This window comes from Petromyzon marinus, chromosome 1 (assembly GCF_048934315.1).
Source record: "Petromyzon marinus isolate PM22_M1 ecotype Great Lakes invasive population chromosome 1, UKy_Petmar_22M1.pri1.0, whole genome shotgun sequence".
In the NCBI taxonomy this organism is placed as follows: domain Eukaryota; kingdom Metazoa; phylum Chordata; class Hyperoartia; order Petromyzontiformes; family Petromyzontidae; genus Petromyzon; species Petromyzon marinus.
In genome coordinates this window covers 5,165,994-5,191,231 of record NC_133667.1, presented here as the reverse complement: position 1 = coordinate 5,191,231, position 25,238 = coordinate 5,165,994, and the positions used below count along the sequence as shown (strand labels likewise).

Genomic DNA, 25,238 nt, shown 5'->3' with positions numbered 1-25,238 from the left:
TCATTCGCTTTAGTTTAATGAGTGTGGATTGGTGTGTTTATATTTTAGGTTCCCGAGTTCATATCTCATCGCAGGATACAGATCTTACGCAAAAATTTCAGGAAAGAATCACACGACCACTTCTGTATTAATCAATGTATTTCTAATTAAACCTTAACTATAATATGTATGTAACTCTCAATCTCGGAACTTCAACACGGTATCCACACGGTATCAAGACAGTATCATCAACGACTGTACGATTTCACTTTGATAACACATGGATCCCGCATAAAGCGATTGCTGTTAGTGAGAGAGAGAGTCAGAACATGCCAATGCTATGCTACACAAAAGCTTATACATTATAATATGAACGATCATTATGCTTGAAATGGTCAGCACATTATCACAGGCCCTTGATTAACATGCAACGGTATTCATATAAAAAGACAATCAAACAGTTATTATTTCCAAAGGCATAAATGTAACAACAGATCCACCGGACAGAATATAAGATTACTGAAATGGCTTATGTGTGAGGGTGTGCGGCGGAACGTGTTATCTCACGGGAGATTAATTAATTCGTGAATAAGATTGTATGATCAGAAAATCGGTTTAGCACGATTCCTCCCCGGGAGCGTAGCTCCGTGGCGAAGGTGCCAAGGGTTAATTCGTATTGATGGATCGGTTGGTAACTTATGCGATTAGAAGTACAGTCCAAAACAAAATATTAAAGAGGAAAATTACGAATATACTTATAAACGACGGACTGTTATCACACAATCGATGCTTCCACGGCCAGATGGTTCACGGACTTGAGTGTGTTTGTGTGTCATGAATTGCGTGGAGTAGTCATTGTTTGGAGTTGAGTCTTTAGGTCCAGCGAACGTCAGATTGGTCGTGTAGTGGGGCATAGCGCATCATCGTATCGTGGAGTTCTCTTTATAGGGTAATGCGAGTGTGGTTGGTCTTCTCGCGTTAAGATACGTCGACGTGTCCCTTGTATGAAAGGGATACTCGCTCCCTTTAGAGCGGTCAGGGTGAGTGGGGGTTGTGCATCATACGTATCGGCGTTCCCTCCTCCACACAGCAGCCAGCCTCTGTCCACGGGGAAGAGTTGCTTGATCGCTCTCAGTGCTGCTCAGTGGCCACCTCTCTCCACTGCTGGATGAGCTGCGCGATCACGCTCGTGCTGGTTCGCTGACAGCAGTTTCTCTCCGCTGCTGGATGAGCTGCATCGGCACGCTCCCTCTCTCTGGGTGGAGAACTCGAACGTGCTCGTTGCTGGTTTGCTGAAAGCAGGTTTTTCTCCACTGCTGGATGACTCAAGTCGCACGTGCTCTTGCTCTGGTTTGCAGAAGCTCTTGCTTGGTGCGTCGGTCACTGTGCAGCTGGACTCAATGTCGAATAAACTTTCAGCAATACTCTTTCAGCTCTTTTAAAATCACACTCGGTGGCGCCTCACTACCTTGCGAGTCTTGCCAACATCAGTGGGTAGCGACGGGGCCACTTTGGCCTCTGCTCGCCGCCCCCTGCTCTGCAGCTCGCCGGCTGGCGACCTGTTGCTCTCGTTCCCGATTTGAACTGCTCCTGAGCTGACCCACTGGCCGAACTCTCTCCCGTGTCGAACTGCCCCGAGTTCCGACCCCCCTGGTCGAACTCCCCGAGTTCCGACCTCAAAGTCAAACTGTCTCCCGAGAGTTGACCCACTGGTCGAACTCTGGTGAGCCGACCCCCCCCGGTCGAACTGAGGTTTCAATGCTCAGGATCCTCTTTTTATACCCAAAAATCCCTTCACTCGGATCCTGCCCACAAGGCGGGGTTTCTTTCGATTTTTGCTGTGTCAGGATTTGTCCGTATGTATCTGCGTCCGTGTGTGTCCGTACATGTGTCAGTGTGTGTCATTGTGTGCATCATCCACGGTATATTCCGTTGTCATACTCCTACCATAAAACCCACAAGTAAAACAATCAAATGTTATAAATTGTCTCGAAGGCGCCTCTCTGTCTGGGTGCACAACCTGGAGGGAGGGGCGATATTCCCTCCGACTTTCACCGACGCACAAAGAAATGGTTAAAAAGTTTTAAGTTAACATTTCATTTCATCAGAGTTCCACAGTTATGATTCTGTATTAATCCAAGGTCTGGGTCAGCTTCCCGTTGTGGTGTTTGACTCGTGTTTCCCCGAGCGTATACATACTCCTACCCCGCGCTGCGGGGATACAAAGACGGCCGGGATCTTCCTTTCTCTCCGACCCTGGGTTTAACATCGCCCTTTGCTTACGTTGCAGTTTTGCTGTGCGCTTGCATTTCTTTTCCTCTCTACTCTTACTTTAACCCGGCTTATTATTTGCGTATGGGTGGATTAGAGCATTCATGTTGACTTAGGAAAACCTGATTGTTAGGCTTCGGGTCAAGTCGTATAGAAATTATTAAAATATGCATATACATTTCATATTAAATTAATAGACGGGTGATGATTACATTGACGTAGCTTGTGGCAGGGTTCAATTGAAGTGGGTGTGAAGATCAATAACTTTAGCCTACCCTGTCGTTAAATTCCAACTTTAAGTTACTTTAATAGTAATGCAGAACCAATTAGCTTTTTTGACTTAACTAGATCTAGGCTAACGCAACCTCCCAGTGACCCTGGCTTTGTGTTTACGTCAGCCCCTTGCAATCCGCTGCGCTCTGCTCTCTATCTGCTCCCTCTGACTCTGGGAGGGCTCTGAACGTCAAAATCGTGTTAGTGGGTCAAGGTAAATCTGACCTCCACATGCCATGCTGAGGCTTGGTTTGGTGTTTTTTTTCATTATAAAAATTAAAAGAAACAATAGAAATATGTATCTATATGTATTGAAAAATTACTTGTTAATATTAAGATGGAAAGGGGGGCATATACAACACAAGGACTTAGCGACCATGGCAAATTACGGTACGAACCTGCGGTAGTACGATGCAAACCCGACGAAACTGCGAACATCACCCACGGATTTTGGGGTCGGCCATTCGCGAACACAAGTCGTTTTCTCTGGATCTGTGGCTATGCCCTCAGCGCTAACAATGTGACCCAATGTGTGTGTCATGCTGAGTGCGGATGAGCCCTGAATCATTAGATGTCTGAGATTGCAAAATGGGCCGGGTGTCTGATGTGTCTCTACTAACCTGTTAGGGTTGAGAATGAGCCATCGGAGGAGCAGCGGGCGCCGGAGTCGTGGTTGATGTCCGAGGACGGTTCTGGCATCCTCGCGCAAAGTGCCCCGGTTGACCGCAGAAAAAGCAGGAAAGTGATGGCCTCCGCGCCATCCAATCTTCCTGCTGACGCGGTCTCCAAGCTCCACTGATGCCGCGCAGCATCCCCCCTCCATCGGTTACACGGCGGGAGTGCAGCAGCAATGTCCTCCTCCGATGTCGCATCATCAGGCAGAATAACTACGATCTTCCGTTGCGACCAACCCTTTAGCTCTCTGTCTCGACTGGGGTCCCCTGTCCACGCCGCCATTTGAGCCCATCGCTGCAGATTCTCGTGGGCCTGAAGACACCTGGCGACCCACCAGGATGTCTGTATGTCTTCGTCACCCAGGTAAGACCACACGAATATCTCTAGCCAGTCCCAACATTCTTTCCATAACGAGTGAGTCGAGGGCCTTCGGATTCACCCTGGGGATTGCTGCTCCCGCCAATGCCAACAGCGTGCTGCGATAGGCGAGAGGCATCTCGGCCTCCCCCCCCCCTATGCTGAAGAAATTTCCTACGTGTGTCGGAAGGCGGCTCGTACACATCCACCATTTCAGCATAAGCACCTTGAAGTGTAGCTTTTTCAGCAGCAGAAATAGCTCTGAAGAGAGCAAGAGCATCGTCGTGTTGTATATATAGGCCATTTTCCAAAAAATTACATTAAAAATTATTCTGCCAATATCAGATTTACCATGGAGGTCGAAAAAGATGGCAAACTACCCTTTTTGGATGTCTTAATCAAAAGGAGACATGATAGTTCAATGAGCCACTCTGTCTACAGGAAAGCTACCCATACAGATGCTTACTTGAAACCGGATTCCCACCACCATCCATCCCAGAAGAACTCCCTCATCAAGACTCTATACCATAGATCCCAATGCATTTCCGACCAGGAACACATTACCAGTGAACTCAAGCACGTACACCAGGCTCTCAGGGCTAATGGTTACTCCGACTACACAATCCGCAAAGCCATCACTCCAGTCATGAAGAAGGATCCTCTTGTGGAGCCACTCAAAACCATCACCTTACCCTACATTGCAGGGGTCACTAAAACGATCTCCAAAATCCTGAATAAACACAAGATCCAGGTCCGATTCAACACAGTATATAAAATCCGTGATCTGGTTCCATCTGTAAAAGATGCTGTTCCAGACATACAGTACCCGGGCGTTTACAAACTAAAGTGCCTCTGTGGTAGTAGCTACATTGGAGAAATCAAACGACATATCTCGGACCGCATCCGCGAACATAAAGCAGACTTGAAACACGGTAGAATGAACTCCTCTGCCGTGGCAGATCACTGTTATAATTCAGTGGGCTCACATGACATTGACTTCTCCAAGACGGAGGTTCTTTGCAAACCAACCGGCTACCATGAGAGATTCGTTCATGAGGCCATTCACATATATCAGCACAGAGACAATTTCAACCGAGAATATGGAGTCTGGCTTAGTAACCATTGGAAAGATGTTTTAAACCATTTCCGTTCTTAATTAATTGTATTTTACGATGACATTCAGACTGCAGCTCTTTCGCTGGCATTGACTCTTAATACCTCTCATACCACGGTTAATGGTATGGTTTACAACATGGATTATAACAGCGCCTCGCAGCTGTCTCTCTCCCCCTCCTCCGTTCCGACCATGGATGAACTCGTCCGTCTGAACGGGGCTCGTAGCTATCTGTGGTGCTAAAGTTGAGGGTAAGAATCCACCCATTTTTTCGCATTATAGCATTGTGATATATAACGACTTATTGTTGGTAGCTTAGCTGATTGGAGAATATATAGAGTTTATTGATAACATTGAGGTAATTTATATTTTAGTTTTTTATTGGTTTACTATATAGTATTCATTATATAGTGTAGTGTATACCCAGTTACTGTTAATAGCTCAGATGTGTAGGCTTTGACTTTAACATAGCCATTTCCGTGACCAATCACAAGCTAATCACTCAGCTATTTCAATGCTAAATTCTCCTGTTTGATTTGTACTAGGTGCCTCTGTAGATGTGTAGGCTTTGACTTTAACGTAACTATTTCTATGACCAGTCACAAGCTAATCCCTCAGTTTTTTCAATGCTAAATTCTCCTGTTTGATTTGTACTAGGTGCCTCTGTGGATGTGTATGCTTTGACTTTAACATAGCCATTTCTGTGACCAGTCACAAGCTAATCACTCAGCTATTTAAATGCTAAATTCTATGCTAATTCCTTTGTCAAGGCGCTCTGTTTCTTCTCACACAGCTTAAAGGTCGCGGTCTGAAATTGGCTGTGTTCGCTCCAGCGCTGTCCTCCAGACAGTCTCGTCCCTTCACCTGATGAAGGCCGCTTGTGTTGTGGCCGAATCGTCGTGAGAATTTTATTGTGTTATTTTATTTTATCAATTTATTATTTTATTCTCATTCTACGTGACTTTACCGAAAGAACCAAATAAGGAAATAGAATAACAAGCAACGACGAGCAATTAACTGGGAGAAAGGGCGGAAAGCACCAAGCATCGACCCAGCCAGCATCGCAGAGCACCAGCTGCACGCGCAATCGAGCATCGCCAAAGAGCACGGAGCCGGAGAGAGCGCGCAGCAGCGCCACCAGCGCCACCAAGCAAGGGTGTCAGGTGCCAGCGGACAAGCTGCGGGCGCTATCTGACAATAGGATCATCGGGCACCGACGGCGAGTATCGTGCCGACTCTTCCACCCAGCTGTGGACAGAAACTGTGGCCGCCCGTGTGAAAGAGGGAGTGCCAAGCTGTCCGTATGATACACACACCCTCACACCCTCACCGCTCCGCAGGGAACAAACACATTTTAGATACAAGGGATGCCCAACCTCGGCGTCTGCTTAATGCAAAGAATTGATCAAGAAGACAAATAACACCCACACTCAACACATACACGAACAAAAATTTATAAGACTCGTGATAAGTGCATCAAGTATCAACTGATAACGAAAAACACGGCTGCCATTGGGTTACGGGGAAACGGTCGTTTAGAAGTATTTTTAGTAGTTATGGTTCTTTTATTTGCATACATATTACCAACGAATTCATCGATGAAAACTAAACGTTTAGAAACCTACATTACAAATCTACACACTCACAGGGAGAATATTGTGTTGAAATCGTTCTTTTGATCACAGAATCTGCCTGCAAATTTTTTGAAGCCTTAGCCAATTGATAAGTATTTGCTTAAGCAGGCATACTGCCGCACACCATTGTTCCAACATTTCGTTAATTACATAATCTTGCCCATGAATTCATTGCTGTATACTTTTGCCTTCGGGACATGTTTCTTTATTGCCATCTTATGAATATCGTTGCATTAATTTTTAAGGACTTTTTGTTCCTATCACCGTGTATGCTCGCGTACTCCGAGGAATAATCGATTGTTCTGTTACCCAGTTAACAAACGTGATCATTGAGGGTTAAATGGATGGATCAATGAGGGGAACATCTCCAGGAGTACTGTGTTGAAAATTCCAAGCATAAGAGTTCGCATATTAGAGTGTTAAGGTTTTGTTTAGAAATTTAAATTGCTTAACACAAGAAGTGTCTGCGTGGTGCCTTCCTAAGTTCATGCATAATAATCTTAATTATAAGAACTGTATCCTGCGGTGAGATGGTGAGATTTGAATTTGGAGACCTGACATTAAAACACTAAGACATAATCAGTAAAGGTAAAGCGAGAATAATTGTATTATACCGATTCATAATACGAACCTAGACAACGAAGCCGAGCTTAATCTAGCATACTTACAGCACACCTGCATAACTTCACACAATTAATTGTATGATCCCGATTGATAATATTACCCTCGTCAGCAAGGCAGGGCCTAATTATCATAACGACTTTCATTACCATAATCGCATGCAATTACATTACTTAACAAGATTACACCCCCTAATTAGCATAATTTGTGCGCATTATTGCGTCAATTAACATACTTTCGGACAATTGCGATTTTATTTATTTATTTAAATTTTATTATTTTTATTAAATTTTCAATACCCGGCATATACAACAGTCGTCCAAAACAGTCGGTAGAGCGATCATCACCAAGTAAAGGTGCTCCAATCGCCTCCTGCCGCGACAAATTCTTTAATTTGAGGTAATCTGCGAGTATGATCGGTTCCACTCTCCACGTTCATAGCGGCGGGTGCCGCATCTTGCGTATCACGCTTGCTTTATAAAATGGCAGACTCCATCCGCGCCTCCCCCGTGCCGCACAAATGGCGACATCTGGCTGCGCATCCTCCTCGCCACGTGTAATGGCGGCCATCGCGCTTGTGGACGCTCCCACCAGGACGTTGCCTTCAGACTCCTGGTTGTTCCTCCCCGCCTATGTCATCGCTGAGCGCATCACCATTATAGTCTCTATGATGAGCAATACCAGCTGCACGACAACTGCCCGCAAACAGGTCCAGCTGCTCCGACACCTTCCTCCAGCCGTCTTCGGGCTGCTGGTGCAAAGATGCTGCATCTGGATCCAGAGCCTCCGGCGCAGCCAACTCCACCGCTGTGGCTTCAATAACCAGGACCACAGTTCCCAGAGTCGGCAGGAGGTCTTGGGTCGCATTTTCATCATCATCGGAACACGCAACATGTGGGTTCCGTTTCTTTTGATATTTGGACATACTGATTTCTTCGCTGTTTAACATAAGTTATTCAATACTTTTTGGTTCTTTCGGTAAAGTCATGTAGTTATAAAATAAAAAGTAAAAAATCACGACGTTTCGGGCGCAACACAATCGTCCATCATCAGGTGGGAGAGCATGGTCTGCTGCTGAGCCAGACTGTTTTAAAAGGTTTGAAATGGGTGTATCTCATAAAGAAGTGGCCAGGGCTAGTGATGTTAATGTGAGAAATTAGCATGTAACTGTGAGATAGGAGAGTGGCCTCCTAGACAAGTGCACGGAAGTTGCTACATTTATGTGAGAGATTAGAATGATGTTAATGTGAGAAATTAGCATGTAACTGTAGAAAAGAAGAGACCTGATGGCTCGTTGGGACATTCGGTCTACAGGAAAGCCACCCACACGGATGCCTATCTAAAGCCACCACTATCCAGCCCAGAAGAATTTCCTCATCAAAGCACTACACCATAGGGCCCGTTGCAGCTCCGACCAGCACCACCTAGCAAGTGAGTTGGAACACATACACTACACCAAGCCCTCAGGATGAATGGATACTCGGACCGTACAATCCACAAAGCTGTCTCCCCAGACACGTGGAGACAACCTTCTGAGGATCCAACCAAAACCATCACTTTACCGTACATAGCAGGGGTAACCAAAAATATTTCCTAAATCTTAAACAAACACAAAATCCAGGTTCGTTTCAATACAGTACACAAAATCCATGATTTAATCCCATCTGTAAAATATGTGATTCCTGACATGCAATACCCTGGTGTCTACAAACTGAGCTGGGGTTGCGGCAGCAGTTACATTGGGAAAACGAAACGACATGTCTGGGTCCGAGTCCGTGAACACAAGGCAGATCTGAAACACGATAGCACCAATACCTCTGCCGTTGCCTTATCATTGTTTTAACATTGTGGGCTCACACGAAATTGACTTTTCCAAGACGGAGGTACTCTGCAAACCTACCGGCTACCTTCAGAGATTTGTTCATGAAGCCATCCAGATATATAAACACAGACACAACTTCAACCGAGAGGATGGGTACAAACTGAGAAATCATTGGAAGGACGCTATTAACCAGGTAAAGTCTTAACTGACTGTGATGTTTCCATCCAACCTGCCTATGTCAGCTGTTATTTCTACTCTCTGTCTCTCTCTCTCTCTCTATACCTCTTTCTTAGATCTCTCATGCTCATATGTCCATTGCATTGCACTCTCATGCTCACATGTCTTTTGGATTACACTCTCATACTCACAGGCCCTTTGAATTACACCTGTTGGGTTGCACTCCCTCGTCGAGGAGGCCGCTCTTCTTCTCCTTATTTTCTACAGTTACATGATAATTTCTCACATTAACATCATGCTAATCTCTCACATTAACATAGCCACTTCCGTGCCCTCGTATTGGAGGCTGCTCTCCTAGCTTACTTTTACATGCTAATTTCTCACATTAATATCACTAGCCCTGGCCACTTCTTTATGACCCTTGAGCTACACCCATTTCAAACCTTTTAAAACAGTCTGCCTCAGCAGCAGACCATGTTTCCCACCTGATGATGGACGCTGGTGGTGCGCCAGAAACGTCGTGATTTATTTTATTTTATACTTACGTGACTTTACCGAAAGAACCAAAGAGTATGGATTCCTGCAGTCACGAAAGCTACAAAACAAGTCATTCTCTTTTTTTTCTCAACCACTTTTGACTGCAATGTAATGAGCGACTTCCCGCGACACATCGTGTAGAGGGTACTTCTTTATTTCCCACACGGGCACAACACAGGCCAACCTTATCCATTTCACTCTGAGTACAACGCCTAGATATTAACATCGCTACTGCCTACACACAGCCGATCACTCGGCTACATCGCTGGCTGGCAGCGTGATGAGGATGGCGATGGAAACCCCGCAGGAGATCTTCTACGTGGCCGGATGACGGCGAGCAGTGACGCAGTCCAGACCCAAGAATCCACACACGAACCCTGAGCCCCGGTCCACCTGCGCTTTTATCTCCCCAGGTGTGGCTAGGCCCCGCCTCTGGCCACGCCCACTCGTGGCACCTTCGAACAGGTTCCCAGAGCAACTTGGCCAACCCCACCTTTGCCCCAGATACCTCTTCCTTTCTGATTGGATGTTGTCTTCACGGTGCCCGTACCTATGCTTCCCTTTCCCAGCCAGCAGGTGTCATCATGCATTACACATGTGTAGTGAGTCACTTCAGAGATACAGTCATACCTCAGTTTATCAGTTTATACTTTGGAATACGTCGAATTTGGTATACGTCGTGTTTTGACGAGAAAATAAATGTCTTGGGATACGACGTCTTGCTAGAACTTGTATGGGTCAGGATGAATCACCGCGTACCCGCGTATACCCCGTTCACGACTGAAACAAAGCGCCACTCCTCAGTCCGCCTGTAGATCTCGTTCAGTGCACAACCCTTGCATAACTCTCTGTGAATTTTCACGTGTCTTTTGTCATTTTAACGTGGATTTTTTGCGAATTCATTCAAGATGGTTCCTAAAAAAGTTAGTGAGAAAAGCCAAGCTACAAAGAAAATGGTTAGGATCACTATTGACGTGAAAAAATAGATCATAGAAAAGTATGAAAGCGGCAGACGGGTCACTGATCTTGCAGTAGCATACCGTATGCTGAGAATAACAATTTCGACGATTGTGAAAAAAAGCCATCAAATCAGCTAACGTTTTATTTTAAATTATTTTAATTTATTTATGCATTTAGTTTAATTTATGTATGCATTTTAGTAATAAGTAGTGTCTTAGATATTTTATACAACCCCATTAATGTATAATATGCCATATAACAAATAATTTCTTATACTCTGGAATGGATTATTTCCTTTCCCTTTATTTGTTATGGGAAAAATTCGTTTGGTATATGTCATTTCGGTCCTACCTTCTGGAACGAATTAACGACGTATACCGAGGTACCACTGTACTAATAGTAGGAGGCACGCACGTTAATTCTACACTTCCACAGTACAGGGGATAACTACACTTGGGTCAGGACAGCCGGCACACTGCCTGACCCACAATGCCAACGAGGTGATGATGGGGACGAAGACTTGCGTAGACGACGGGTTCCATTCCAAATGATAGCCCTGACCCAGCGTTGGGACCTCCCTTTTATCCCCCCAGCGTGGCCTGGCGCCACCCTCTGCCACGCCCCCTTATGGAACCTACCAGAAGGTTCTGGGCTTCACCCCACGTGCCCCCTCTGTCACCTTTGCCCGACATCCCTTACCCCGGCTTATCACGTGCACTGATAGCCAACCGGGCTGCTACCTCCTCAGATGCCCCTTCCCTGTCAGCAACAAGCGCAACTCACCCTCGTGACCCATTCTATGTCATTGCATGCCCTGCTGGCAGACCGAACTGCTACACTCACAAATACCCCTCTGCCAGTACCAGTGCTACGTGCCTTAGTGACCCATTCTATGTCACTACACATGCACACCATTTACAACATTTTCAGAGGTAATCTCTACAACCTAGACAGGATAAGTCACAGGATCAAAAAACTGACCACATATATCCAGAAAGGAAACTCTTAAAACTGAACTTTGAGACCCATTGAAGCATTCCTGGTAATTATAACTACTGTTATATTACATTTAATATTACTTCAATGATGACCCTTCACTATTCTTGGTATATCTACACCACCGTGGAGTGGCAGAGTGATTACACATCACACAAACACAGCGCTATGCACGCTGTATCACCGATTGCTATCACTAGGTTTGTTACCGGCACTCTCTACCCAGGGCGAGTGCGGTGAGCATGGCTCCCCCGTCGCAGTCGATCGCCACGCACAGAGAGATGCCGGCACTGAGTCGCTACTCGGGGGCTGCGTGGCAACGTGACTCTACACACCTCGACCCCAGTGCCCCTCAAACAAAGGGTGGTCAAACAGCCCATGGTCAGACTACTCCTCACCCTGTGCATTACAGATGATGTCGAGGTCCTGCTCAGTGGTGATCCTGGCCAGGGTGTAAAGAGCGGCGAGCTTGCAGGGTGCGTCGGGCACATCCAGGTAGCAGGCCAGCACGTCCGCCGCCAGCTCCTGCTGGAAGCACGACTTAAACTCCGGCACCACGCTCAGGTTTCCCAGATATGCAATTGCAAACCTCAGCGTGTTGCGGGATTCCTGCAACGAGTCACCACAGTGAGCGTCAGGTTCATTCTGCAGCTAGATTGGACTTGTTTGCATCATCAATGCCTATACAGTAGACTCTCGATTATCCGTATGCAGTTTATCCGATTGGCGAATTAATCACGCACCTGAGATTGACATAAATTAATAATTTTGATTTAAAGCTTTCGTGACTGCAGGGATTCATATTCTTGGTTCTTTCGGTAAAGTCACGTAGAAGGGAAAAAATAAAATAATACAAAAAAATATTGCTGTGGTTTTCACACCTAATGATGATTGATTGTGTTGCAGTCGAAACGTCGTGAGAATTTTATATTTTTATTATTTTATTGTTTCCCTTCTACGTGACTTTACCGAAATAACCAAAAAAATGAATTAATAACTCATGGATTTTCCCTGAAGCCCAAATTAATAATCTAAATACAGTTAAACAATGTTATTCTTGGAAATGTTTATTACAAATTGTTCTTTCGGTAAAGTAACATAGAAAGAAAATGTATTAAATAATAGAATACGACGTATCGATTGTAACACAAGCAACCATCATCAGGTAGAACTAAATTTGAGAGAGAGACAAAACACAGACACGGAGACACACAGACAGACATACAAACAGAGAGAGAGAGAGACAACACAGACACACAGAGACACACAACATAGACACACTTTCTACGTGACTTTCCGAAAGAACCAAAGAGTAATTCCTGCAGTCACAAAAGCTTCAAATCATGTTTATTACAAGTAACGTGCTTAAATTGAACAAATATGTGTCCGGTTAATTGGAAACACACGTGATTGCCTCTACAGAACAGTAGTTACATATCTTTACAAGTGGGCAGAGTTTGATTCATGTTGATTTGCATGAATGTGTTGTCATCGACTTAGTGGCCTGTATTCGCGTTGGAGCAGGAAACTGTTGTCACTGAGCACGCTACAGCAGAGGTGTAGGGAATTCCAACAAGACCTGCATCTCTCTCTGCTTCATTGACCTGGTCAAGGCCTATGATACCATCAGTAGTTCTGGGCTCTGAGTTGTTCTTTGTGCTTTCGGAGTCCCTGACCCTCTGCTCACGATCATTAAGGACCTTCATGATGGTGAGTGGTCCCGGGTAAAACTACATGGCCGGGAGTCATAGCCATTCCCTGTACACCTTAGGGTGCGACAGGGATGTTATCTGGCTCCCACATTATTTAACATCTATTTTGACCACGTAGTTCGTGAAGCCTTCAATAGCTGTGTCGGGGAAAATTTCCATTTGATCCAGATATAATGGGAGGCTGATCGATGCCCAAGTGCGGTCAAGGGATGGCTCCCTATTGGTCAACCACATTATGTATGCCGATGATTTGGTAATAGCTGCTCATTCAGAGGAGGAGTTGGAGACGCTGCTGCTGAAACTGGAGCGAGCGTGCCACTAAGAGGTGGGGCCTTACCATCAGCCCCACCAAAACTAAGCACCTGCCTGGGTATTTTGTACCATCGAACACTCCACCCCCACAACTCGCCATCGGTGATGGCTAAAGCACAGCAAGTTGGCACAGTAGGGGGCACAGGTGGTGCATGAGCCAGTCATCTCATTCAGTCGACCTGTGGCACCTGGGTTTGCCCCGTGACCTCCTGCCAGCAGGCGTTCGATATTTACGTGGTCTCAAGGTGCACATGGCCTGGCACAAGCGTCGTGGTGATGTAACCGCCACTTAGTGGCGAATGGCAGTTGTTGTTGTTGATGATGAGTGATGATGGTGGTGGTAATGGTGGTGATCACTTGAACATCAGAGTAACTGACACTTGGTACTACATGGGCTAGTAACTGATACTTGGTGCTACACGGGCCAGTGACTTATTCACATTCACCACGCTCTCACTTGCACTAATTTATGTACTCACACTCTCTTACTGTCACTCACTCATTACACTATGTAACACAATTTTTATTGCTGGGTAGTAAGTGTTATTTCGTAATTATGTATGCCTAAAAAGTATAGAAAATGCCTATTATTCCCCAAAAACTTAGCTTTTGTGACCAGGATAGTGATATTTTAAAATGCACCTATTTTCAATGAGAAAACGGGCAAATGTATGTATTTTCGTTCACATAAAGTCAGAAAAAACAACATATAAATAATATAAAATGACTACAAAAGATTTAGAAGTGAGTAATTTTTGAGATGTACGATTATGCTGTAAATCACTTTCACGAATCAGCCCCCAAATTTAGTCTCCCATCATTTTCTCGTCATACTGTCCTTGGTTGCGGCGTTCAAAGTCCATTATATCCTGGTGGAAGCGGTCGCCTTGATCCTCCGAGTACACTCCCATGTTCACCTTGAATTTATCAAGATGAGCATCAAGGATATGGACTTTGAGGGACATCCTACAGCCCATTGTGCCGTAGTTCTTCACCAGTCTCAACCAACTCCACGTAGTTTTCGGCCTTGTGATTGACCAGAAAGCCCCGAACCACTGCGACAAAGCTGTTCCAAGCTGCTTTCTCCTTACTAGTGAGCTTCTTGGGATCTTGCAATTCATTGCACTCTAGGATCTTATTTATCTGTGGTCCAACGAAGACACCGGTTTTTACCTTTGCCTCAGATAGGTTAGGGAAGAAGTCTTGAAGGTACTTGAAGGCTGCCGACTCCTTATCTAGTCTCCCATAAAATTGTTTCATAAGGCCCAATTTGTCGTGGCATCAGCACCTTCCGGGGATCAACCAGTGGCTCCCACTTGACGTTGTTCCTCCGCACAGAGAACTCAGTCTGCTGTGGCAAGTCCTGCCTGTGGTAGTGCTCCTTGGTGTCCCTGCTCTCCCAAAGGCAAACAGCAGAGAAACTTGGTAAAACCGCCTTGGAGACTCATCAGGAATACCACCATTTTTAAGTCTCCGATGACCTCCCAGCCATACTCATCATACTTCAAGGAGTCCAGCAAGGTCTTGATGCAGTTGTAATCCTCTTAGAGGTGCACCGAGTGAGCCAGGGGAAGAGATGGGTACTTGCTACGATTATGGAGCAGCACGGCTTTGCGGCTCCTGGATGAGCTGTCACTGAAGAGGCGCTACTCATTCTGGTTACAGGCGATTCCGATTGCCTCGAACATACTGGTCACATTGCCAAGCATACAATAGCCAACGCGTCTTCCATGATTAATTATTCCTCCATGAAATTTTTGTTCTTTGTACCCAGAAAATGGCGTCGTGCTTCTTTTCACTATTGTCATACTATGAACCATGAGTGACTGAATTTAACCATTTAGGATCTTTAATTTAACTACGGAGTTCCCTCATGGAAATGAAAAAAATGTTAAACCGCTCACGATTCAGTATATCGTGTGCATGATTTAGTGTTTTAATCGCAAAAAAATATAAGTAGCTTTTTATTCCATGAAGGAGCATTTTGTTTCTCCATGGGAGAATTGAGAAGCATACATTTTATAATTATTTGGAATGATTGTTATTAAAAAAATGTATTCTAATGATTCTACCAGGGCTTTTCATTCTGTGGAATGAATATGTGATTGTTATAATTGTACTCTCTATTTTGTTTCGTTCTAGCAAAGTTTCAAGTATTTTTGCATAGTTATAATAACTTTTAATGTTTGATAATTATAATAGAATTTCAATATAATATTCTGAACATCTGCAGTTTTGGCTAGACGATTAATATTTTCAAGTTAATTTCATGCTAAAAGTTATTTGAAGCATGTTTTATTATCAAAATGGAAATATGGTTGGGGGGGGGCAGAGCTTTGTGACGTCATATTTGAGGGGGGTCTGACTTTTTGTGACGCTGTGTGACGAGGGGGGGGGGAGGGGGGGGTCAAAAATCGGCCAAAATCGCGTGACATCATTTATGGACGGCCCCTTTGTCTCCCTTGTGGTGATGTTTACACACCACACCGGATACTTATTTGAGGCTGAGTGGACCTAGATGAGGCCCAGCACCGATTCAGGTAATCGTCACTGGCGTTGGCCATGAGCAGGAATCAAACCCGGCTTCCTGGGTTCGTAGTGCAGTGAGCTAACCGCTGCACCACCGCTCCCCACTCTTATATACACACTCACACTCATCCCCATACAAACACAGTTACTATCACACACTCACTCGTTCTCATACACACTCACGCTCCCTTTATCTTACACACTCACTCGCTCTCTCACACACACTCGCTCTCTAACTCTGTAACTATCTCTCTATCACATTCACTCACTCTCACGCACTGTCAAGCGCTCACTCTCACTCATTCCCTAACTCACACTAACACTCACTCTCACTTAATCACTAATTCACACTAACACTCACTCTCACTTAATCACTAATTCACACTAAGACTCACTCTCACTAATTCACACTAACACTCACTCATTCACTAACTCACACTAACACTCACTCTCACTCATTCATTAACTCAGACTAACATTCACTCTCACTCATTCACTAACTTACACTAACACTATTCCTCATTCACGAACTCACACTAATACTCACACTCACTCATTCACTAACTCACACTAACACTCACTCTCACTCATTCACTAACTCAGACTAACACTCAGACTAACACTTAGTTAATGGCTACGCAAAAACCAGCCATTCAGTTCACCATGGAAATGGAGGTGAACAACACACTCCCCTTTCTAGATATTTTGCTTGGACGCGGTCAAAATGGCAAAATAACACACAGCGTCTACCGAAAGGGAACGCACACGGATGCCTATCTGAATGCAGATTCACATCATCACCCTGCTTCCTTCAAGGGCAAGTCCACCTCAGCTTTACTTAACTCAGCTAACTGGGTTTCCCTAATCAAGGACATCTCACTGTCTCCAGATGATTTGCTTGTCAGTTTCGATGTAGTCTTTCTGTTCACCAATGTACTTGTATCTGACACAATTGCAATAATTGAAGACTTGGTCCAACAAGGACTGAATGCAGATGTACCAACTTTGGTAAGGCACTGCCTTACCAACACATACGTCACCTGAAATGGTACATTCTGCAAACAAAATGAGGTTACCCCAATGGGTTCTCCCTTATCGCCAGTGGTCACGAATGTTTTCATGGAGAAATTTGAGACAGATGCCATCCAGACATCCACCTACGTCCTTCCTTGTAGAAGAGATATGTGGATGACACGTTCGTCATCTGGCCACATGGCCAGCTAGCACTGAACCAATTTCTCACCCACATCAATTCCATACACCCGTCTATCAAATTCACCATGGAAGTGGAAAAGGATGGCAAGCTACCATTCCTGGATGTTTTGATCGAGAAGAGACCTGATAGCTCGTTGGGACATTCGGTCTACAGGAAAGCCACCCACACGGATTCCTATCTAAAGCCTGATTCCCACCACCATCCGGCCCAGAAGAATTCCCTCATCAAAACACTACACCATAGGGCCCGCTGCATCTCTGACCAGCGCCATATAGCCAGTGTATACCAAGCCCTCAAGATGAACGGATACTCATACCGCACAATTCGCAAAGCTGTATCCCCAGCCATGCGGAGACAACTATCTGTAGACCCAATCAAAACCATCACCTTGCCATACATAGCAGGTGTTACCAAAAAGTTCGTGAAAATCTTAAACGAACACAAGATCCAGGTCCGATTCAGTACAGTACATAAACTCCGTGATTTGATCCCATCTGTGAAGGATGTCATTCCTGACATGCAATACCCTAGTGTCTACAAACTTAGTTGTGTTTGCGGCAGAAGTTACATTTGGGAAACAAAACGACATGTCTCGGACTGTGTTCGCGAACACAAGGCAGATTTGAAACACGGCAGAACCAATACTTCTGCTGTGGCTGATCACTGTTATAACACGGTGGGCTCGCACAATATTATTTTTCCGAGACCAAGATACCCTGCAAACCTTCGGGCTACCATCAAAGATTTGTCCATGAAGCCATCAACACAGAAACTATTTCAACCGAGAAGATGGGTATTAGCTGAGCAATCATTGGATGGACGTTTTTAACCAGGTAAAATCATAACTTTCTGTGATGTTCCCATCCTACCACTTTAGTTGTTATTATAGGCTCTCTGATTTTATATTAACAGGTTAAATTTCCCACACTTAAACAGCCACCTCGCTCGCTAGCTCGACGTTGCTGCTCTGCGATCTTCCATTAACATGCTAATCTCCGATTTCACGTAAACATGCTAATCTCTCAATTAACATAGCCACTTCCGTGCCACTCATCATCGAGGTTGCCCTCTGATCTTACATTTACATGCTAATTTCTTACATTAACATCACTAGCCCCACCCACTTCGTTCATGACCCTTGGGCTACACCCATTTTGAACCTTTTAAAAGTCTACCTCAGCACCTGTCGCCCTCTTTTTTTCTTCCTGATGACGAATGCTTGTGTTGCGATTGAAACGTCGTGATATATTATTTTAATTTTATTTTTCTACCTATGTAACATTACCGAAAGAACCAAAGAGTATGGATTCCTGCAGTCATGATAGCTTCAAATCAAGATTATGCATAACACTTCAACATAAAATCAATTGAATGTCCTGATGGCAAACATGCTCTGCAACTGCTGACAGCTGTGTTTGTGAGAATTGGATGCTCCTTTGGTGTTCTTTTAGTCTTACGCTCATGTTGCGTCCCGTCTGTCTAATATGACACTTACCGCATAAGCAATTGATCTGATATACACCTTCTGCTGTGAACTTCGGTAATTAATCTTTAGTACAAGACACTAGTTTTTGAATTTTGTGTACCATACCAAATATCACTTTAATGTTTTGTTTTTGCAAAACACAAGCTAATTTGTCAGTAACTCCCGAGATATATGGTATTGATTGTTTTGATAATATGATCACTTTCAGCAGTATTGCTGTTCAATCTTGATTTGGTGTTCAATGCTCTGCTAATTTGAGTATTATTGTAGCCATTCAGTCTAAGTGCTTCTTTAACATGTTTAATCTCTTTCCTTAAACTTTCTAGCTCCCAACCACCCTCCCCCCTCTGTTACATCATTCCTATTTTTCTGCTTCTTGCAATCACTCCTCTATCTCACTCCTCTCCTCTCTGCTTCTTCTCACCCTTTCCTTTCAGCACTGCTGTTTCCCTGCCCCTGCAGCACCCATCACGCCGCGGGACGCTCGTGAACACACCTTTCACTGCCCCCCTCTCCCTCTCTCCTGACGCTACCCTATGCTCCCTCTACCCCACATTATTTTCCATCCACCTCTTCTCGTCATATTTTCTCATTTCATTCGTGCAGCTAACGTATATATTTAGGTAGTTTATATATTAATATAAGTTATTATATATTTACAATGCCACGCCATGCTACGCCGGAGGTTCTTCGCTCTCCTCAATCCCCCCAACATCGACTGTTCTACTTTCCGCCATCTGAGATAAAGGGGGACGACGTGATAGCCGCCGGCGGACAGTGTGTGGGGAAGCTGGACGTCATCGCCGTGGCTCCCATGAACCGCGGCTATGTGGTCCTCCTCGCCAGTACGGAGATGGTGGCACATGTCATCGCCACGGGGCTCACCTTTAAGGGAGAGATTTTTGTGCAAAGCACACCTATCTCCTCCCCGGTGCAAAAAGTGTTCATCTCCAACCCTCCACCTTTCCTCAAAACTGCTAACCTACAACGAGATCTTGAGCGGTTCGGCAAAGTTGTGTCCCGCATCATTATGCTGCCCCGGCGCACACAGGACCCAAAACTGGTGCACGTCTTATCGTTTCAGCAACAAACGTTTATGATTTTAAACGGCAAAAACACGAAACTGAACATGAACTTTAAGTACACGACGGAAGGCTTCATCTACACCGTGTAAGCGTCCACTATGTTGCCGCGCTGCTACGTGTGTGGTGGCGTCGGCCATGCCCATGCAAACTGCACGGCCAAACCAAAAGTAAAAAACGTGTAGCCTGCAACAAATGTCACGCAGCAGCAGCAGCGCCAGCAGCAGCAGCGCCAGTAGCAGCAGCCACCACAACCTCAGCAGCGCCGGTAGAAGCAGCAGTTGCAGCAGCAGCCACCACAGCCTGTGCAGCAGCAGCACCAGCTACAAGAGCAGGAGTAGCCGCAGCAGCCACAGCAGCAGTAGCAGCAGCCACCACAGTACGAGTGCCAGCTGTTGCAGCAGCAGGACGCTGACTCGGCGGCCGGTCGCGCAAAACCGTCCACCGACGACGAGGATGATGACAGCTTCATCCATGTCACCTTGCGCAAGCGCAGGGTGAAGCCCGGCCATGGCGGAGGAGGCCATGCGGCCCCTCACCCTAAGCGCACGGCCACCGCCGATCACGAGCTCTACCCAAAAGTCGCAGAGCAGGACGAGCAAACCCCCTTGCGAGTGCCAATCCTAGAGAGCGTTGCAGGGGTTGAATATGAAGACATGCTCGATGGTGACCCGCCTAAGGACAGCACGGTGGGAAAAGTGCCGCCAGAACCCCTGCAGCCATCGCCGCATGCCACCTCAGCATCCTCAGGGCAAGAGGAACCACCAGCCGGTGCGGCGCCTAACGGCGCCACGCTGCAGGAAGGCGACGAAGGCCGGCTCAACATACCCAAAGGTAGAGCAACAGAACCTCCACTACCACAGGGCAGCCACCCTGTTCCCCATGGCGCCCTACCATCACCAATGGAAAATGAGGTTCTGCCGAGACACAGTGTCGGAGACTGAAGGAGAGGACAACGTAAGTGAGCTCAGCTACTCACAAGTCAACAGCGAGTGCAATTACTCACCTGGGAACATCCTCAGCTTCCTCGGGAAAACTTTCAGGAAGCGTAAAGTCAGGTTTGGGGTCGTTTTCCCTGACTGCACCGCTTTCCTCAAAGCATCACAACAAATTTGCCGCAATAGCGACAGGTTTGGTTTCATGATACAGGAATGCTACCGCCTAAAAGCGTTCATGCGCATGGCAAAGCTACTGTTACTACTACCACCACACAACAACATGATAGCTTCAGCTATTAAGGTTGCTAATCTGAACTGTAACAGTGCACGCAGTGAAAAGAGGCAGGGACGAGATCTGCCGCTTTGTCAGGGAACACAAATCAAATGTGACTCTCCTCCAGGAAATTCATCTCGACGCCATTCTGGAAGCCCAACGCCAGCCTTTTATAGTCGGCCGGGCCTTCTTCAGCCACGCCGAGGACAACCTCGCCGGCGTGGCAATAGTGATCAGTTCGCGGTTTGCACCAGAGAACGTCTCCTTCAAAGACATCTTCAAAGGTCACTTGATTTCTGTCGACTTCATCCTGAATAACTCCAGCCTCAGGTGCTTTAAAGTGTACGTGCCAAGCAGGGCCCCTGAGAGGAAGCTCTTCTTCGGCACACTGCGGGATACACTAGCGACAGATGACGTAGACGACGTGCTCATCGTCGTGGGGGGAGACTTCAACTGAACCCTCGACCCGGCTCTCGACCGCAACACCGCCGAACCTCACCCTGAATCCACATGGCCGCTAGCCGACCTCATGCGGAGACTGAATCTGCGTGACGTGTGGCGACTACAGCATCCAGCCCAGCGGCAGTACTCTTGGTGCCGCTGCGGCTCTCAAAGCAGTATAAGCCTCAGCGGGCTCGACCGACTGTACATCAACGCCAGCAGCGTTAACCTGCTCGGGGACAGTAAAATCGTACCCTCCGGGTTTTCCAATCACCATCTGGTCTCTGTGCTGCTGTGAATTCCCCGAGTGGAGCAGCACAGTGCCTACTGGAGACCCAATGTACAGCTGCTTGAAGACACCGACTTCAGAGAAACCTTCAAAGCCTTCTGGGCTCAGTGGCTCCCTGCCAAAGGCAGCTTCAGCTCCCCCAGCTATGGTGGGGCAACACAAAGGCGCAGGTTAGGGCTCTCTGTCAGCAGTTGATGAGCCAGCATGCCGCCGCTAAGAAAGAGGTGGCGTGCCAACTGCAGAACGAGCTGCTGGCGCTAGATGCGGAGCTGAGCTCATCCCATGGCACACAGCAGGGTGAGATGCTACTGGAGAAGCAGCGGCATTGCAGGACCATCATGGATGAGGAGGCACATCGTGCTTTTGTGTGCAAAAAGATGCAGCACCTGTCGCTGATGGACTCCCCCTCTAAGTTTTTCTTCTGCTTAAACAAAGCACCGGCCAACACCAACAAAATTTCCAGTTTGCGAATCACAGATGGACAAACAGCCACATCTGAGAGCAAACACAACTTTTCGCTGCCAAAACCATACACAACGAGGCTGTCCAGGAGCTACTGGACAGGGGCCCTACCTGCCGGTGGAGTTTTATGCGGCCTTCTGGGATGAGCTTGGCCCTCCACTAATGCAATTGTTGATGGAGAGCCTGCAGAAGGGTGAACTCCCACAGAGCTGCATGAGAGCGGTGGTCTCCCTGCTACCGAAGAAGGGGGACCTGCGCCTCGTCGAGAATTGGCAACCCATGTCCCTCTTGTGCGCCGACTACTAAATCGTCTCCAAGGTGTTGGAAAACCATCTCAAGACAGTGCTGGGTCAGCTGATCCTGCCGGAACAGTCGTATTACATCCCCGGATGGTGCATATACGACAACATCGGTATGGTCATAATCTCCCTTTGAGAAGCACACAACATGGACTTGGGCCTCCTCTTCTTGGATCAGGAGAAGGCCTTTGACAGGGTGAGCCACGAGTACCTGGACAAGTCCCTAACGTCGCTCGGCTTCGGCTAGGCCTTCTTCCTGCACATTAGGCTCCTGTACACGGGCACATCCAGCCTCTTGAAGATAAACCAGTGGCTCGGCTCCCCTTTCCCTGTGACGAGGGAGGGATGCCCCCTCTCGGGGCTGCTGTACACCCTGTCCATTGAGCCACTGCTATGCCACCTGAGACGAAATCTGTCTGGACTCAAGGTCCCAGGACCTGAGAATGCGGCCGTCAATCTCTCGGCTTATGCAGACGACATATGCATCGTGCTCAACGACGCGCATGACGTCTCCGCGCTCTGCCAGGCGGTTGCAGTGTACGAGAGGGTGGGGTTCGATCTGTGCTCCTCCCAGGAGGAGTCAGTTGGCAGGACGATGGAGTCAAGTACCTGGGGGTTTACCTGGGGAAACCACACGTCGCTCTGAACAACTGGACCGAGCTGGCCGACACAATCGAGGCTAAATTACTGACATGGGCACGCCTCGCTCTGCAAATGTCCTTCAAGGGCTGAATGCGTGTAACTAACACCCTGGCAGCATCCATGCTGTGGCACAAGAACAAGGCCCTCCAGCATCCTGCTTGGCTACTCACCAGTCAACCGCTCACTCGCGGACTTCGTCTGGCATGGGAAGCACTGGCTCAGGCCCGGGTGTTCTCTGCCTGCTGGTGGGCAATGGTGGCCAGGGTGTGGTGGACGTTGCCACCAAGGTCAAGAGTTTCAGGCTCATGGCCGTTAGACAGCTGCTGTATGACCAGGAGGAGCTACCCTGGAAGTCGACGGCCCTCGCCCTGCTGAGGAATGCAGGGGGGTGCCTGGAGTACGGAAAGGAGCTCTTCCTGATGGACCTGAGCCTGTTCGACTACATGAGGCTGCCAGGTTATCACCAGAGTTTCTTGGACACGTGGCGGAGCTTCGAGTGGAGTAGAATGTGTGCGCCCTACCACCTCGCACAGTTCCTGAACGAGCCTTTGATTTGCAATGGCCTCTTCCAGGGGATCAGAGGAGAGAGGACCCTGGCTCTATGCTTCACATCAGCAGGGCTGCGGACAGTCTTCGACCTCGTGCAGGCCCACCAGCACCAGTGGAAGACTGCAGCTGAGATCGCAAGTACCACCGGACTCCGCTCCATGCTCACCGGGGAGAAGCTGCTGCGGGATGTGCTCCACGCCATGAAGGAACTGCGCCTGAAGCTGGAGGTGCCGGGGGATTGTGGCGGCCTTCCCCTTCCCTCCTCCTCCTTCCCAGAGTTGGGCGTCTCCTGCGCGCAGCATCATGGCCACAGCGACTCTGGCAAGCTACTGAAGTTTATTCTAGATTTGAAGTTTTCGTGACTGCAAGGATCCATTCTCTTTGGTTCTTTCGGTAAAATAACGGAAGTAATAAATAAATAACTAATAAGATAAAACAAAAATGAAAACAACTAAATTAAATCACGACGTTTCGAAGCCAACACAAGCCTCCATCATCAGATAGCTGCTCCAGCAAAATTACTGTAGCGTATGAAGAGAGCTATTTCTGAGACGTATGTTTATATGGGATACTAGAGGGGGGAGGAGCCAAGTGGCTGAGGAGGGAGATAGAGTACGCGGCATCATGGGGGGTTTGGCAGGGAGGATTGGCTGAATTAAGCCGATAGATGAGCATCTTGTGATGCCAAGGGCGAGGGCAAGAGGAGTGACTGTACGTGTGATGGGTGGTGGAAACAGGAGGGGGGGGGGAGGGGGGAGGCGGGGGAGAGTAGGAAGGGGTGGGGGGAAACAATTTGTAACGCTATTGAAACACTGTTGTACATCAAATATCTTGGTGATGGTGGTGCATAAAGTTGGAAGACTGGAAAAATGGATATGACTGTAAGCTATGAGGCAGCTAAAGTTTAACATGGTTAATTACATCCTTCCAATGATTGTTCAAGAGGGGGGAGGAGCCAAGTGGCCGAGGAGGGAGAGAGAGTACACGGCATCGTGGGGGTTGGGCAGGGAGGATTGGCTGAATTAAGCCAATAGATAAGCATCTTGTGATGCCGGCGCGAGGGCGAGGGCAAGAGGAGTGACTGTGCGTGTGATGAGTGGTGGAAACGGGGGGGGAGGGGGGAACGTGGGGCAGGGGAGTGTAGGAAAGGGTGGGAAAAATATTTTTTGCTATACTGAAACACTGTTGTACATCAAATATCTTGGTGATGGTGGTGTATAAAGCTGGAAGACTGGAAAAATGGATATGACTGTATTCTATAAGGCAGCTAAAGTTTAACATGGTTAATTAATCCTTCCAATGATTGCTCAATTTGAATACATCCTCTCTGTTGAAGTTATGTCTATGTTTGTGTATCTGGATGGCTTCATGGACAAATCTTTGGTAGTAACCAGGAGGCTTGCAGAGTACTTTGGTATCGGAGAACACAATATCACGAGAGCCCGCAGTGTTATAATAGTGATCAGCCATGGCCCAAGAATTCGTTCTGCCGTGTTTCAAATCTGACTTGTGCTCACGAATTCGGTCAGATATATGTCGTTTCGTTTCCCCGATATATCAATCACCACAGGTGCAACTCAGTTTGTAGACA

At 46.9% G+C, this 25,238-nt stretch overlaps 1 protein-coding gene across 2 annotated transcripts in view; it reads right to left on the bottom strand.

The window, feature by feature from the left end:
- LOC116940914 (uncharacterized) overlaps window positions 1-25,238 on the bottom strand; it is a 260,064-nt gene that overhangs the window by 164,336 nt on the left and 70,490 nt on the right. For both annotated transcript variants that reach the window (XM_076056432.1, XM_076056365.1), the window contains exon 7: window positions 11,815-12,025. In XM_076056432.1, the coding sequence (XP_075912547.1) occupies window positions 11,815-12,025 (211 nt within the window). The remainder of the gene's footprint in view (window positions 1-11,814; window positions 12,026-25,238) is intronic.